At 41.6% G+C, this 16,584-nt stretch overlaps 1 protein-coding gene across 2 annotated transcripts in view; it reads right to left on the minus strand.

Moving 5' to 3' along the window:
- The window catches only part of SNAP25 (synaptosome associated protein 25), an 85,517-nt gene that overhangs the window by 27,885 nt on the left and 41,048 nt on the right, over nt 1-16,584 (minus strand). For both annotated transcript variants that reach the window (XM_066387150.1, XM_066387151.1), the window contains exons 2-3: nt 3,761-3,896; nt 1,680-1,721 (exon numbers count right to left, since the gene is read on the minus strand). In XM_066387150.1, coding sequence (XP_066243247.1) covers nt 1,680-1,721; nt 3,761-3,832 — 114 coding nt within the window. In that variant the 5' untranslated portion in view covers nt 3,833-3,896. The remainder of the gene's footprint in view (nt 1-1,679; nt 1,722-3,760; nt 3,897-16,584) is intronic.

The raw sequence follows: 16,584 nt of genomic DNA on the forward strand, positions 1-16,584 counted from the left end.
TCAGGTCAACATCAGAGCCCACATAGAAATATTACTAAGGTCTGTCTCCTTCACTGGCTCTTGGGTTGAGGGACAGTAGTCTGCCTGTAAACCTCTCCAGCACTCCTAGATGTAGATCATCTGCCTCCTTCTTGGTTCTCAAGTATTTCAGCATGAATGGCACTCCCAGGAGAGCAGAGAAAAAGGTCTCTTCCTTTAGAGAGCAAAGGATACTTCCCTGTGCTGCTGATGGCCCTCAGTGGCCTGTCTTCCTGTGGGTGACTATTTGTGCGACATTGCAGGCTCACATTGTTGTTTTCCGTGCTAACAGACTTCACTAAGCCACCTCCCTGCCCCTCCCCAGTGTCCTGGGAGCTACTGGTTATCACTACTCCTGCCTGACCTGTGGTGGCGCAGTGGATAAAGCGTCAACCTGGAAATGCTGAGGTCGCCGGTTTGAAGCCCTGGACTTGCCTCAAGGTCAAGGCACATATGGGAGTTGATGCTTCCAGCTCTTCCCCCCCTTCTCTCTCTCTGTCTCTCCCTCTCCTCTCTAAAAATAAATAAATAAGTAAAACACTCCCTACTCCTGCTGTGGCGATTCACATTTAGCTATCATATTCCATTCCTTGATGAGAGGCTAAAGCTGCAGAAATAGGGAGAGATGTTGGCTCCTATCATGTGAAAGGCGGCTGCCCTCACTTTCGGCTTTGCAAATTTATTTTCTTCTTTCATGTCATTGCACAATTTATAGTGGCATGAGGTGAGTCGGCACATTTAATTATGTTGCTACAGAAGCTCCAAGATGTCTAAAAATGATAACCACACATGAATTCACACATTGATTATCAGTTTCAAACCGCAGATAACACAGCATCTCACTGAATAAAAACTATTAGGCTTGTTTTATTCATTTGAGATAAATATAACGCATCCCATTCTTTTTCTACTTCATCTCTCCCAAGGGACAGGTTCAATTAATCCACTTATTCCTCCTGTTTGACTGCTGCTCTCTCAAATTGGAATCAGTGAGTTTCATTGCAAATGGCCTTTTGATTCCATAATTGCTATCTGACCTATTTTACCCATTTAAAAATAGTTTGAGATTCATTAACCAAGCTTCGCAAATGGATGTTCAATCCAGAGTCAGGAACACAAAAGAGCTTCTATATTTACATTATTGGTCTCGCTATTTCCCCTTTTTAAAGGATTTTCCTCTTATTTCATAAATTTTAGTGCCTGATTCCAAACATAACAATTTCTGAAAAAGTTATACTTATAGGGATACCTATTTTTTCAAAGTCATATGTGTGGCTAATGACAGAACAGAATGTCAAGACTAGATGCATTTTAAAGGCATCAATAGCATTACAAATAAGTTTTAGTGTAGATATCCCTTTGTGTACTAAAAATCACTTTGATTTGTTGAAAGTGATCTGTGGTTTCTTGGGAGCATTTACTTGGAAATACTATCCATATCTGCTTCTCAGATTGTATAGGCAGCCTGGGCAGGGAGAGTGGATAATTTGATGATTCCTGGCAACTTCAAAACAGCATTTCCTTCACTATATGGCTTCCTGGTAAGTTGATTAACCCCAGAATCAATGGGCTCATGGCCCAGGGAAAGGAAGTAGGGTCTAGAGGGAAAGAATATGTCAATGAAAGGGATTAGTGTATCATAAAATATGGTCAGTCCTTACCTCTTCAACCAGTTGCAGCATACGACGGGTGCTTTCCAGTGACTAAGATAAAAAAAAAAAAGACATATAAATATTATAAATTCAGGATTTGGAGGTATTTGCAAATCAGAACTACATCCTTCCTATGAGAAACACAAAGGGCTACTATCACATATTCTTTTATGTTTGTAACTGAAACCCATGTTCAGTCTCTTTCCTATCAGGCTTTCTACATAGTGATTCCCTAATGCAGGCGTCCCCCTGAGGCCATTTATCCGGCCCTTGCAGCACTTCCGGAAGGGGCACCTCTTTCATTGGTGGTCAGTGAGAGGAGCATAGTTCCCATTGAAATACTGGCCAGTTGTTGATTTAAATTTACTTGTTCTTTATTTTAAATATTGTATTTGTTCCCATTTTTTTTTTTTTTTTTTTACTTTAAAATAAGATATGTGCAGTGTGCATAGGGATTTGTTCATAGTTTTTTTTATAGTCCGGCCCTCCAACGGTCTGAGGGACAATGAACTGGCCCCCTGTGTAAAAAGTTTGGGGACCCCTGCCCTAAAGCAATTACATTAAAGTTGATCTTCATAAAATCAAAACTCTATGAAGCTGATTTGATATCAGCCAAAGTAATCTGGGAAAGATAATTCTGTATGTGCAGGATGTATGAAAAATGATCTCAAATATTCAGAGGGCTAACTTGACCACCCTGGAGCAGGAATGTTGAATTTTAAGCCCAAACATAACTTTTCATGGATTGAGATCAAGCTCACATTGAGTTCCTTATAAAGCCCCTAGAAACACAATTGGAAAGTCTTATCAATACAAATTAAGCTGTTGCCTTAGGGTGGAAACAATCAAGCATGTTTGAAATAACTAGCCTGTAAGAAACCGCTATAATAATTATCCTCATCCTCAGATAAGAAAAAATGAGATGGAAATTCTGGTCCCTCATGCACAGCGGCGTCACTTTTTTCTCAGTACCTTTCAAACTACATACTAGAAGCTAACAACTGGTGTAATTACTTAAAGCTGTGCTTTTAAGTGATGAACTTATTTTGGATGAGATTCTGCAGAAACATGAAAAATGTTAACTTCCCTGGAAGAGCTGTGAGCAGCCTGCTTTTTGAAATAGAAACTGCTGTAAGCAGCGGTATGCTAGCAAATGTTTAAGAGCTGATTCTCCAGAAAAAAACCCCAAAACATGAATATGTATATGACTTAAGTTTATAAAGGATGAATAGCACACAATTTACAAATAATAGTAAAATATACAATATTCTTTATTATAAATTTCATTACCAGTTTGTGCTGACCTCTGTGCTCATAGCTAATTATGGGTGAAACAAGTTAGTTGGTTGATATTTTAATTTACATTAACAAGGAAGAGGAAAGTGAAACAAGAAAGATATATGTAGTTGGAACTTTACTCATTTATCAAGGATGCAAGAGACTTCTTTGCTGAAGAGGATCATAGTTTTCAAATACTAGATTTTTTGTGCTATTTTATAGTGTCATAGCTGCAGATATGCAGAGTTTTAAGTTTAATCTGTATGAATCTGTTTTTTCCCCTTTCTTAAGTCTGGACAATCTACAAAACAGCAAGTCCAGCCCTGATTTGTAGTGTCTGCAGATTCCCACGGTATAAATACTCTCTCTCACCCTCTCTGATTTCTAAGTACCGGTACATCCTGGTGTCACAGATGGTGAACTTGGGAATATTCACAGTAATGCACCATTTTATGGTATCTCCACACTACAGACCCAAAACATGTCAAAATGTTGAGAGCATGGATAGTAGTAAAATATACTGAAATGATTAGGAAATGATGAGTTTTGGCTTTTCTTAGAGGATCCTGACTCCTCTAGATTTCTAGAAATTGAAAGTTTGGGCTAAGCCATTAATTTGTATGTAGGTTTTATAATTAACCCAGAGGCCTTAAGTATACAAAAAATCACAGTCAGACTCCCCCTGCCCTCCCATGTGTGTGTGTGTGTATTTTAATTAAAACACTAGAAGAAGCCTTTTTCCCACCTGAACCTGAATAAGACAAACTACCATGCTCCTATCTTTTGCTCCCTTCCCGTTCTTCATCCCTCACCTCATCAGCCAGCTGGTCGGCCCTTCGCTGCATCTCCTCCAGCTCATTGCGCATGTCCGCGTCTTCGGCCATGGTAGTGGTGGGGGGTGGCTGGGCGCCTGGGTTGGGGAGTTAGTGGTGGGTTTGGCCACAGAACCTGGGGAAGAAGCAGATTTTAACATGTGAGAGCTGGCCTTCGGCTCAGTGATGGAGTGTCCACTGGTCATGTGGATGTCTCAGGTTTGATTCCAGGTCAGGGCACAAAGGAGAAGTGTTCATTTACTTCTACACCTATCCTCTCTCTCATCTTTCTCTCTCACTCCCTTCTCCTCCTGCAGCCATGGCTCAATTGGAGTGAGCTGGCTGGGGCACTGAGGATGGCTCCATGGCCTCTGCCTCAGGCGCTAAGAAGAGCTCAGTTGCTGAGCAACAGAGCAACACCCCAGGTGGGCAGAGCATTGCCTCCTAGTGGGCTTGCCAGGTGAATCCTGGTCGGGGCACATGCGGGAGTCTATCTCTGCCTCTCCTCCTCTTACTGAATGAAAACAACAACAAACAAATAAACAAAAACACATAAGAGCTTATATGTGTATGTGTAGGTGCGTACAAACAGACAATGTATGTGGTCCAGCCTCCTTCCATGCCTCAGTCATTTTCTGAGTTGGAAGCCATACTCAAATGAGGCAAGAGATTTCTGCTGTCTCTCCAAAAGATGCTGTGAATGCATACTTGCCAACTTGACCTTGGGGATAGATACTGTCTACTTACGAAGTATTTTTCAAGACACAGACCACCCAAAAGTTAGGAATGATGGGATGGAGGGAAGTGGTTCTGGGTTAGTATAATTATAACCTCACATTTATTTACTTTTATTTAATTTTTAACAGCTTTATTGAGGCATAATTGGTATATAATAAATTCCACATATTTGAAGTGTATAATATGAGAAGTTTTGACATATATGTATACCCAGCGAACCATGACCGCAGTAAGAAAACAAATCTATCCACCATCCCCAACCACCTTACCCCAGGTTGAGACAACTACTTATATGTTTTCTATCATATTAGTTAGCCATAAAAAGTTAATTTGCATTTCCTAAAATTTTATATAAATGGACTGATACAGTATATACTATTTTTGGTCTCATTTCTTTCACTTAGCATAATTTTGAGATTCATTCATGTTGTAGCATGTGTTGATAGTTCACTCTTTTTTTTTATTTGCTGAGTAGTATCTATTGTATTTAGAGGCATCTAGTAGCAAAAGACAGAACCCTTTTAGTATTTTTCAATTTCTATCAGAGATTGCCAAGAGGAACATGGGTGTGTACAACTATTTTTCCAAAGAACCTTGGGTTCTTGGCCCTGAAATGTGACCGGCCCAATTTTTGGCTACTCTTTTGAAATCCCCTATGGTACAAATTACAGGTAGCCTGACTGAACTACCTCCAGAGCCAGCCAGTCCCCTCTTTTATCCCTTCCTTCCTTCCTTTAAAAAAGAAATTTTTTAAAAATGTATTGATTAATTTGAGGGAGAGTAAGAGAAATACTGATTTGTTGTTTCATTTGTTTATGCACTCACTGGTTGATTCTTGTATGTGCCCTGACCTGGGATCAAACTGTCACCTTGGTGTATTGGGATGATGCTCTAACCAACTGAGCTACCAGGCCACAGCCCTCCCTTCTTCTTTCCATTCTTTCTCCTGTGCTTCCTCTTGGAGCTGAGGGCTCTAGAACTGAGCTGCTGGGTGACTCTGCGCAAGTTTATCACTGTCTCTGAGTTTCCGTTTTCTCAACAGGGTAAACAATACCAGTCACATAGGCTTGTTGACAGGGTTACGTTATAAAGTTCTGGTCCACCTTGTTTGTAAGGCTGTGGGGGCTTAATATTCATAAAGCCTTTCTCATGCTGGATAAGCCTGTATACCCTTTTCTAAGAGTGAAAGAAATCCAGTATTTGTTCATTAGCTTTTCTTCAGTAACAGCTGGTCGGGAGGCATGCTGAGCACCATGGAAGCCCGAAACCTGGGAAACCAGCAGCATGCCCGAGACTCCAGTCCCTAAGCAGCGTCTCTCATGGGATTAGCACATGGGGACAAATAAGAGCACCTTCTTGTCCTACTCTCCATCTTTGTATTTTGCTGCTAGGTTCCTTGGGGGGAAATTCTTCCTTCAATCTAAGTAAACAACTGACATTTCCATTTCATAGGTCAGGTTATCAGAAGGCAGAAGTCTGTGTGCTTTCAGACGTGTAATACTGTTGCAATTTCCCACTCCTCCAGGTCTATTTGCAGATGGATGCTCACTCGCTCGCATGCTCTCTCTCCTCTCTCGTGCGTGCTCTCTCTCTAGTCTTGTGTTTCCTTGGCAATCTCCTCTCAAGGTTGCTATTCTCAGCACCTGAAGAATGGTTATTGGGCCCCTTGGCTTCAAGCTGACGGCACCCCATGAGGAGCTGGCTTATAGGCAGTTGGGGAGATGGCAGGGAAGCTATGTGATGAATACCCCTGTGTTCACCACTTTCACGGTTCCCCGAGGAGCTTCCACACCTTTGCCCTGCTCTAAAGTGTGGGAATATGTCTGACCTGTGGTGGCGCAGTGGATAAAGCATTGACCTGGAATGCTGAGGTTACCGGTTCAAAACCCTGGGCTTGCCTGGTCAAGGCATATATGGGAGTTGATGCTTCCTGCTCCTCCCCCCTTTCTCTCTCTCTCTCTCTCTCTCTCTCTCACTCTAACTCTCTCTCCTCTCTAAAATGAATAAATAAATAAATAAAATTTTTAAAAAACTAAGCTTTTAAAAAAAATAAATAAATAAAGTGTGGGAATATGCCTGAGATTTGGGGGGAATGCTGATGAGTCTATCAGTTTGCAAATACACAACATTACAAAGCTGTAAATGCAATACCCCCTTTCCTAGTAAGGATGGAGGGACAGCAGGCATTGAGCACACACCCAGATGCTCTGCTGCAATATTTAATACTAGCGTTTGAGAACTTGTCCCACAAAACCCAAACCCAAGTATATTAACATTCGGAGAGACAGCACTTAACGGCAATTTCTGTCGCTGAAAGGACATTAATAGTGAAATGGCATTTATTATCCAGGCGATGTGGAACACTGCACTCATATTAGTGCATTAAACCTCCATCCTGTGTGTTGCCTGAGCTGAAACTGTGGCCCCAGACAGCAAAGCCTGCTGAGTAAATGAGGAAATAAGAAGCACAGCCACTCAAAACTAGTCCCTGGGGCTCTGATGTAAGACAATCTCTCATCCATTAAGGGCCCAACAGTATTCTATTAATTATTTTAAATCACCAGTGTTTAGGGGTCTGGCCCCTAGTAGGTGTTCAATTTATGTTAATTGATTTACTGAATAAATGTCTGAATGAACTGATCTGACACAGGCAGGTGGCATTTAATGTTCCCGAGTCAGCAGTTTTCCTTGTGTGGTCAAGGGCAGAGCTTCTAAAACTTCAACAGGCGTCAGAATGACTGTGAACCTTGTTAGAACAGATTGCTGGGTCCATTCCCACAGATTCTGAGTCAGCTGCTCTGCATGGGGTTGGATTCTGCATTTCTAACAAGCTCCCAGGTGAAGATGATGCTGTTGGTCCACAGGATGCACTTTGAGTGGCTCCTCTCTACAGGAGCTCCCATCTCCTGGAAGGTTAGTGAGTGCTACCACGTGAGGTGGGGGGAAGGGTCTGTGGTCACACAGGGTGGGGAACTGGTGGGCTCAACTAGGGGCGCTTCAGGGAATTATGGCCAATCCAGCTCACTGCTTGTGTCTGTACTGGCCATGAGAAGAAGGTGGTTTTTACATTTTTAATTAAAAAAGACTAAAGAAGACTTCGTACATGTGAAAATCATATCAAATCCAGCTTCAGGGTCTGTTAATAAAGTTATACTGGACATAGCCATGCCCATTGGCTACCTGACTGTCAGCAGCTCCTTCCTTTTTGTCAATTGATTTATTTTTACATACGGTATTATATTAGTTTCAGGTGTACAACATAGTAATCAGACATTTATATGACTTACGAGTTAATCACCCTGATGAGTCTAGTTCTGACAAGTTAGTGGCCCCTTCAGGCTACAATGGCAGAATTGAGTGGCTGCAGGAGACCCACATGATCCTAAAAGCTGAGCATGTGTACTCTCTGTTCCATATAGAAAACACATGCTGATCCCTGCGCTAAATAAATTTAAACAGAAATCCTGAAAGCATTTCTTATCAGCCTTTCATACCCACTAAACATTGCATATTTTCTGTAGACAGACAATGTATAGTGGGGGTTTTTTTGTCTGTACTTAACTACAGAATTCTCTTTTTGTGAGGCTTCCTGTGATGGGGTTTGTGTTTCCTGGACCATATTGTAAAACAAAAAATGATGCATGGAGTAAAATATAAAGATGGATTTGTTTTTGATTGACTATGTGCACAGGGTTTTAAGATTGCAAATAGATTTAACCCATGTGATTAATCGCAAGGTTCTGGGGTGCCCTCACAGTCTTCCCCAATGTTGCTAATTTCTGTGACTAGCTGCAGACCAAGGTTCATAGCCCCAGATGAGTAGTGGGCTGTTTGCATCAGACACACAAACATCTGAGGGTCTGTCACTGTCAAGGTATTGTAACTGGAAATAAATATACCTTATTACTGATTTACTGATACTAGTCTGACTAGCCATAAAACAGAGCTAAGTAAGAATGTACTAACAAAGTAAGCTTATACAAGGATTCCTGTAAAATGTTAAATCCAGTTAGTTGCTCTTATAACCATAATTCAATATTATCAGTTTAATGATCAAAGTTATGTATTCTATAACAAATCAATATTATATAATCAATCCTGTGCTTTCACCTCTAGCCATCAAGGGTTAACAACATCTGAGCAAGAAGAATAACCACTTCTCATTCCCACCAGGAAGCTTGCAATTCCTATTCTTGCTCAAGGCCAGAGGACAGCTTGACTATGTGAATCTGTGGACCCTTGTTACATGAAACAAAACCCCTAGTTTATAAACTACTTGCTAGCTTCAGTTCCTGTAACAACCAAGGGAGGGAACGAACTCCAAGTTTCAGATGGTGCCAGCTCCAGAAGATCTGTAACCTTTAATCTGTAATCTGAACACTCTGGGCGAGCTTGCTCTAGTCGCCCACCACTTTCAGCAAGGAACTCTCAAACCCCTCCTCTGATTCCTTTGTTCTGTTTTGTCCATCCCCCCCCCTTTCCCCCCCTTATAACCCCCCACTGCCACCTACACCAAGAAAGGTGAGTTTTTGAGGACAGGAGTCCCTCGTCTTCACAGGTGGCTGGCACTTGAATAAACCTCTCTCCTTCTCACCAGCACCTGTGTCATGTAATTGGCTTTCACGGCGATAGGCAGCCAGACCTGCAGGTCCTTTCTTTCCTGTTTCAGTATGTGGTACAAAGTGAGCAGGCTTCAGTTACTCCTTGATGTCAAGCTTAATTTGTAGAGCCCTTCATTCTCTAATGCTGCATCCAAATCTGTTTGAGACCCACAATGAACACAGGGCAGATGGATTCCAGAGACGACCCTTTCTCCCTTGTCAAGGGGCTTACTTATTTACGGTGCACTGAGACTGTTTTCTCAATGCAGTCTAAACTCAAATATGTGGTCAAGACCGAGGAAGAAGAAGCCAGGGTGGCTTTAAGGAGTATGTGTTTTGATGTACCAGGTGGACAGGGACACAGATGGCTATTTTGCTGGGAACATTGGCCTTAAGTTCAAGCACCATAGGACAGGAGCAGGAACGATTCAGGGAAGGTATAATTCTCGCCATGTTTTACCTTTGAGTTAATCAGACAAACCAAAAAATCTATATAATTTAACAACTATGGGCTGAATTATTGCAGAGAGCTGAAACCTTGATGTCTTGAGGTCTCTCCACACTGTTAATCATTCAAATAAAGCTTTTGCAGGGTAGATGCTACTCCTGTCCACCCTGTCTGCTTTCTGGTGGAATTCAACAAAAGTTTATTAGAGATGCAACATTTAGCAAAAGTTTATTAGAAAGACTCACTATATTCGACAATGTCCAAAGAAGAACAAAGGGACTTTATATGTAGAACAATTCTCCTTCATTATTAATAAAAATCATACCAAAACCTATTGAGGGCTTACTCTTTGTAAGACACTGTTTTAAGTATTTTTCATATAATAACATACATAAACCCTAAATGACACATGTGTGGGTACTATTGCCTTCCCCACTTTGTAAATTTCAGATCAGGAATTTGGGTCATTTTCAAAAACAGTTTCAGAGCATATTTATCCTCAAAGCACATTTTGTGGGTAGTTTGTCTTTTAATTAAAAACTGGAAATATTTTAGTTTCATTTACATACTAGAAAATAATACAGTGTTTTGACAGGTATATCTCAGTATATCCAAGGTTTTGATATTATTTATCATCTCCAACTATGCTTTTAATCTTCATTTTATTTTTTCCTTTGTCTTTATTCTTATTTTTACTTCTCTTTTTTCCCCAAGATATATTATTGCGTTGTTCTTTTTATATCTTCTTGAATTAACAAAAGATTCATTTATATTGCATTTGTCTTGTTTTGGTTCCAGTATACTTACTGCTATAAATTGTCCTCTATATGTTACTGTGGCCTTATCCTATAGATTTTGGAATATATATAGTATCGCTTTTGGTATTTACTTCTAAATAGTTTTGATTCTAATATTTAATTTCCTCTGTGTAATTCAAGAGTTATTTGAATGTATAATTTTAAAATTTAAATAATACTTAGTTTTTAATGTAATTTCTAATTTTATTTTTGTTACAGTCATGAAGGTGGCCCACATGATTTTTGCTATTTGAAATTGGTGACATTTTCTTTGTACCCTAACACATGACCAATTTCTGAGAATATTTAATAGGTATTTGAAAAGAAAGTCTAGTCTGTCTTTGACTCTATCTAGCAACCTATCTGTATCAAATCAAGCTTAAAAGGAAGATTTGTTATTCAAACTCCAGGAAATCCTTACTCAATTTGATCTATTCATTTTCATGTATTCAAGTCTCCCATAGTAACTGTGGCTTTATCACTTTCTTCTTATATTTCAGCCTATTTTTTGCTTTTTATATTTTGCACCTGTGATATCATATATATAGGCCCATGATTGCTACTTTTTCAAAGTGGGTTGCAGTTTTTTATCAATATTAAAGATTAGTATTGCACCCGTATACCCCATTTCACTGTTATTATACGACACAACTTTGGTCAAACTTGAGGAAAAGGAACGCACATCTTAGACCTACCCTTTCATCTTCATAGAACAAACCCCCAAAACAACAACAAATCAGTATCATAAATCTAAGCTGTAGGAATTTTCATTTGCTTTGTGACTCAGAATTTAACAGTGGGGCAGTCACCTGCTTTCTCTGAGTTATTGTCCTCACCTTCTAGAAGGAGCCAGCACTTGGATGTTTGGAGACAGGAGTTAATCATCTCTTTCCCCAACTGTAATGGTATGAGATTGTGATCAAGTATGAGCCTAGTGATTTACTTTCACTGAACAAAATCTCTCTTTAAAGTTAATGGAACGTAAGACCCAAAGTGTCCATTCTAAGGGGATAGTGAAGCACAGTGACAGCTGCTGAGACAAATCCTGAGGATTCCTCAAGTGCATTGGGAACATTTTCTATTCTGAATAATAAGAATTTGCCCCACATTTGTAGCAGCTCTTCTAGACCAAGAAAAAATCAGTTGCATTGGTTCCAGCAGTCTATGTTACATAACTCTTGTTGTCAAAATATTATACACAGGTCCCTGGCTGGTTGGCTCAGTGGTAGAGCATTGGCCTAGTGTGTGGAAGTCCGTATTTAATTCCTGGCCAGGGCGCACAGGAGAAGCGCCCATCTATTCTCTACCCTTCCCCCTCTCCTTTCTCTCTGTCTCTCTCTTCCCCTCCTGTAGCCAAGGTTCCATTGGAGCAAAGGTTCCATTGGAGCAAAGTTGGCCTGGGTGCTGAGGGTGGCTCCATGGCCTCCACCTCAAGGGCTAGAATGGCTCTGGTTGCAACAGAGCAATGTCCCAGATGGCCAGAGCACCGCCCCCTAGTGGGCATGCCAGGTGGATCTCAGTCAGGTGCACACGGGAGTCTGTCTGTTTGTCTCCCCACTTCTCACTTCGGAAAAATACAAAAAAAAATTACGCATAATAACAGTCACTTATTGAGAACTGGCTATATGATAGGAATCAAACCAGGAACTTTATATAAAACTAGGAAGTTTCTATAGAGCCCCAAACCTTGCTCCTCCGAATGCAGTCCCCAGACTGTCTGCATCAGCCTCACTTGGGAGTGCAGGCTCCACCACACACCTACTGGATCAGATCACCTACTGCACAAGATCACCAAGCATCAGAAGTTTGAGGAATGCTGTCCTGATCTGCATTAGCTCCATAATAAGCATGAAAAGAATGAAGGGCAACCTGACCAGATAACCAATCAAGATCACTGAGCTGGTCAGTGGAGGAGGCCAATTGTCCCACCTTGGGGAGCCTGACTCTGTGCCCACACGTCCTCTGCTGTGCCACATGCCATTAGTTCACTCCGCCCATTCAACATGGCCTGCAGACTTCCAGCAGTTTTGCTTCCCAAGCAGAATGAAAACTTGCTGGGCCATGGGCTCTGACTGTCTTGTAACAATGTCCTGAATTCAGAGGGTGGACACACTGGCTGATTTCTGTGAGACAAAGTCTTTCATTCAGAAAGCAAAGGAAAGATGCTTAGCAGAAAAAGCACCCTGGCCCTGGCCAGATAACTCAGTTGATTAGAGCATCATCCCAAAGTACAGAGGTTGCCAGTTTGATCCCTGGTCAGGGCACATATAAGAACAGATGTTCCTGTCTCTTTCCTACTCTCTCCCTTCCCCTCTCTATAATCAATAACCATTAAAAACAAAGAAGAAGAAGAAAGAAAGAGAAAGCACCCTGGAGATTTTCTATGATCCCTAAATAATTTGTGAAGTCTAAGAATCGTTGTTTAAGATCATAAGAGCTCAAAAGGGAGAAGACACTGAGACTCTTGAGTATTGGGACTCTACAGATTGTCCTGATAAATTCTCCTTCCTGAGAATAAGAAAAATTTATGTGCATGTCTTAATGCTAAACTGAGGTCCAGAGCAAAAATAATTTTAGCAGACAATAGGTAGCAAGGTTCTGTTTATGCTTCTATTGTTAAAAATGGCCATTTCTTAAATTTGCTGTGTCATGGTTGTGTATGATCTTTAAAGTGTGGGCTGGACTTGGCTCTCTGCTCTTCTATTTTGGACATTTCTATGCATGAAATTCAACCTCCTCCTCTCTTCATAGCAGGCACTACTGGTTTTAATAACTGTCATGGTTGAATCAAAAGATTATCTTTCAAATACAAAGAATAGGTGGCTCATGAATGACTGTTATACCATATTACATCCATTTTATGCCTGTTATCTGGTTCACATATAAATCACAAGTGCTCATAACAGGGCTTCTCAGTAGCATGGTCTGAGGTCTCCTTGCATCTAAAACTTTTTAATTGCTTGTTCAAATGCAGATACTCAGTCATACCACCTCTGGAAAGAGATTTATTGAAGGTGAGACCAAAATCTGCAGTTTTAACAACAACCACAAGTCCTACTTTGGCCCCAGAATAGAAGGATTCAGGCACAGCATCATGTAGGGGGCTGAAGGGCTTTCCAAGTAACCAATGAGAAACTGTTAATCTTGTGATAAAACCATCTAGAAATGCAAGCACTTGGTACTGTAGCATTTAGGAGGCCATCTTGATCTGAGGGGGCAGCCTCATTTTCTCCCCTCCATGTTCTTCCCAGTATTTGATGTCATAGCACATACTACGTTAGAAACATGACAGGTACATTCTTATAGGAAAATCTGGCTTAAGAACCATTTCAAATGACAAGTATTTCAACCAGCTCACAGAAAGATTATGGTCACCCTCAGGGTTTCTGAGAGGAGGCACGGACCACTATCAGAGCACAATTCCATTCCAACTTGGTTTATTTCTTTTCCCAACCTCTGCACCCCATCCCATCCCTAAATGGGGCTCCATGTCTGTACATTTGGATGGATAAACAGATGCAGTCCTGATCTTGTTTCTCTTGAGAAGGAAAGTCTGACTTCCCCAAAGAGCCCCTTCCCTGGGCTGTTCTGGGATTAACGAGAACAGAGTTGACAGGCGGCTTTGGCTTGGCTTTTGTTTTTTAGGGACCTGGGTCTAGGGTGGCCTGGCATTTCAATGCAGCTAGCTTTGGCATCTTAATTGCAACAGGGCAGCCAGCCACTACCAACACTGATTATGCCTAAATTCCCCCTTTTCAACAACGCCAATGTTTCCTTTGTCTGTTTTGCAAATGTGGCCAAATGGGTATTTAGCACTGAGGTTTGTATTATGCAACAGTTTCTGATTATTTACTTGGAGCTGAAGCAAGGAGGGCTTGCTGACCAGGAGAAAGGGAAGGGCAGAACCGAACCTCATCTCACTTACCCTGCTCATAGTCAAAGCAAACCACAGTTCATTCATTCCGCCAATATTTACTCAATGCAATGGTTAGTGTAGCCGCCTCCGGCCCACAGCTGGAGGGAACGGCTGCCCCTAAAGACGGCTGTCGGGTTCTGGCTAGAAGCCTTTTGTTTGCAAGTCTCTTCCTCCATCTTGCCTGGGAGAGAACTGAGGAGAATGTTCATATCCAGGAATCTGGCTTGGTTCCCAGAAGATGAGTGATATCCATGTTGGATTAACACCTGGCCACATGATAATCAAGTCTCATTATGCCCTAAATAAAATGATTCCACTCAGGAGTGCATGAACAGACTGAATCAAAGACCAAACAGAAACGCATGCTTTCTGTGCCCACAAGACCAGGTCAACGGTGAGAAGGAGGCTGTATGTCCTGGCTCTCGGACAGCCTTGCCTCCCTTCAGCTGTGGGAGCTGTGTGCTCTGCTCAGGCCCTGGGATCCCCCTCACAGTTCTAGGGGTCATCCCCACTTCTGCATATTCCACTTCTGGCTTACGCCTGTGACTCTCTTTGTAAGACCACTCTAAGGCTGCCTCACCTGATCCGCTGAGAACTGCGAGGACCTGGGTTTCCCCAGGGCAGACCCGTAGCTGGCAGACGACTAGCACAGGATATGGAAGCCAGATTCTTTTCCCTTAAGGTGAGGCGCACCTTTGAATGTAGTGGGCACTCCAAAGGTTCTCTCGGGATCAAGCCAAAGCTAGGACCTCACCTGCCATTTCTTGGCTGTGTGGCTTCCTCTCCGTATTGTGGCCCTGCTGCGTCCCTCCCTTTCTGGTTCTTCCTGGGAGTACATCTTGAATAAATAAATCACCTGCAGGTAAATCCTTGCCTCAGGTCTGCTTTGAAGAAACCCCACCTAAGACAACTTCTACTGGCTTGTGAGCCATATTTTTTATCAAGCATGGAAGACTGTAAACCTGGTACTGAGAAGACTCCACAAACATTGCATTAGAAAGAGGGGTTGGGGGCAATGCTCCATGTTCCCAGATGTGTCAAAGAACATGGGAAGTCAGGGCTGGACTTGATTGCATTTGAAGACTCCATGTCCAAAATATCACAGAGTGGTGATCGGAGGGTCACCGGAGGGTCATCGGAGCATCCTCCTATAAGAGGATGGGAAGCCCAGTGAGGTGGAATAGTTTGTTGGAGGGCATGCCATCAGGCCAAATCATTTAACTTCCAATCTAGGGCTCATCTTAAGGTTTCCTTGAAACAGAAAACATCAGACAACTTGGGAGAAAGGAACTTGTCTTGTTTGTGTCCATTGAATGTTTTCAGAATGTATAAAAATAACATGACTAAGGCCAACGTGGCCAGTGCACATTTCCTAAGGTTAACTTGAGGCAATTACTCTTTTTAACTGCTAGGATATCATGCCTCCACTAACAAAACCAAAAGTCTGGTTTCTTCTGTCTTAGATTTTTTCTGGTGTGTACAGATCTTGGTTTAAAATGTTTTCTTTTCTGAATTAAAAGGAAGCATATGAGCTCTATGAGGTTTATCAAATGAGTAGTGTGTGTGTGTTGCTAAACTAATTGAGTTTTGATATTTTCTGTAACTTTTGACTTTCTTCTGGAAACACGATGAACAGCTCGACAGGTAAATGATGCTGATAATGACGATCTCTGTTCTCCTTGGAAAGGTACTCATGACGAAGACACCGAAGACCAGGTGTCCCCCTTATCCTGGACCTGTTATCTTTGTGAATAGTTTATCCAAAACCCTCGGCTTCTTGTGTCTTTTTCCCAATTTAAGAATAAGTGCACACCAGATTATTAACTTGTCAATCACTTACAAAATTGATTTCAATGATCTCATGTTTCAAACTTAACCTCATTCTAAGTAATATCTATAAAATCAGAATTTTGGTGTTATGTTTTCTTTAATATACATGAAAATAGACACAGCTATTAAAATTTGAAGAAACAGACTTTATCACCCTCTTAAATTTATTTGGTGAACTATTAAGGGTGTGTTTGTGTGTTGCTGGTCCAGCACTATGCCATTGGCCTAAGGCTTAAATTTGGCCTTTCATTCTGCTATGATGAAGAAACTCTCTTGCCCACTGATTCTCACCTGGAGGGCTCGTTAAAGCTCAGATTGCTGACGCAGCGCGTGATTCTGGAGTGGGGTCTGACAGCTTGCATTTCTAAGAGACTCTCAGTGATACCCTGGCTGCTGACTAAGGGAACGTGCTGAAGAACCCCCTACTCTTACCTGCTCTGACTCTGAGATCACCTTCATTTCCCATTGTAACTGCCACTATAATGTTGTGTCTT

This window comes from Saccopteryx leptura, chromosome 5 (genome assembly GCF_036850995.1).
Source record: "Saccopteryx leptura isolate mSacLep1 chromosome 5, mSacLep1_pri_phased_curated, whole genome shotgun sequence".
Classification (NCBI taxonomy): Eukaryota; Metazoa; Chordata; class Mammalia; order Chiroptera; family Emballonuridae; genus Saccopteryx; species Saccopteryx leptura.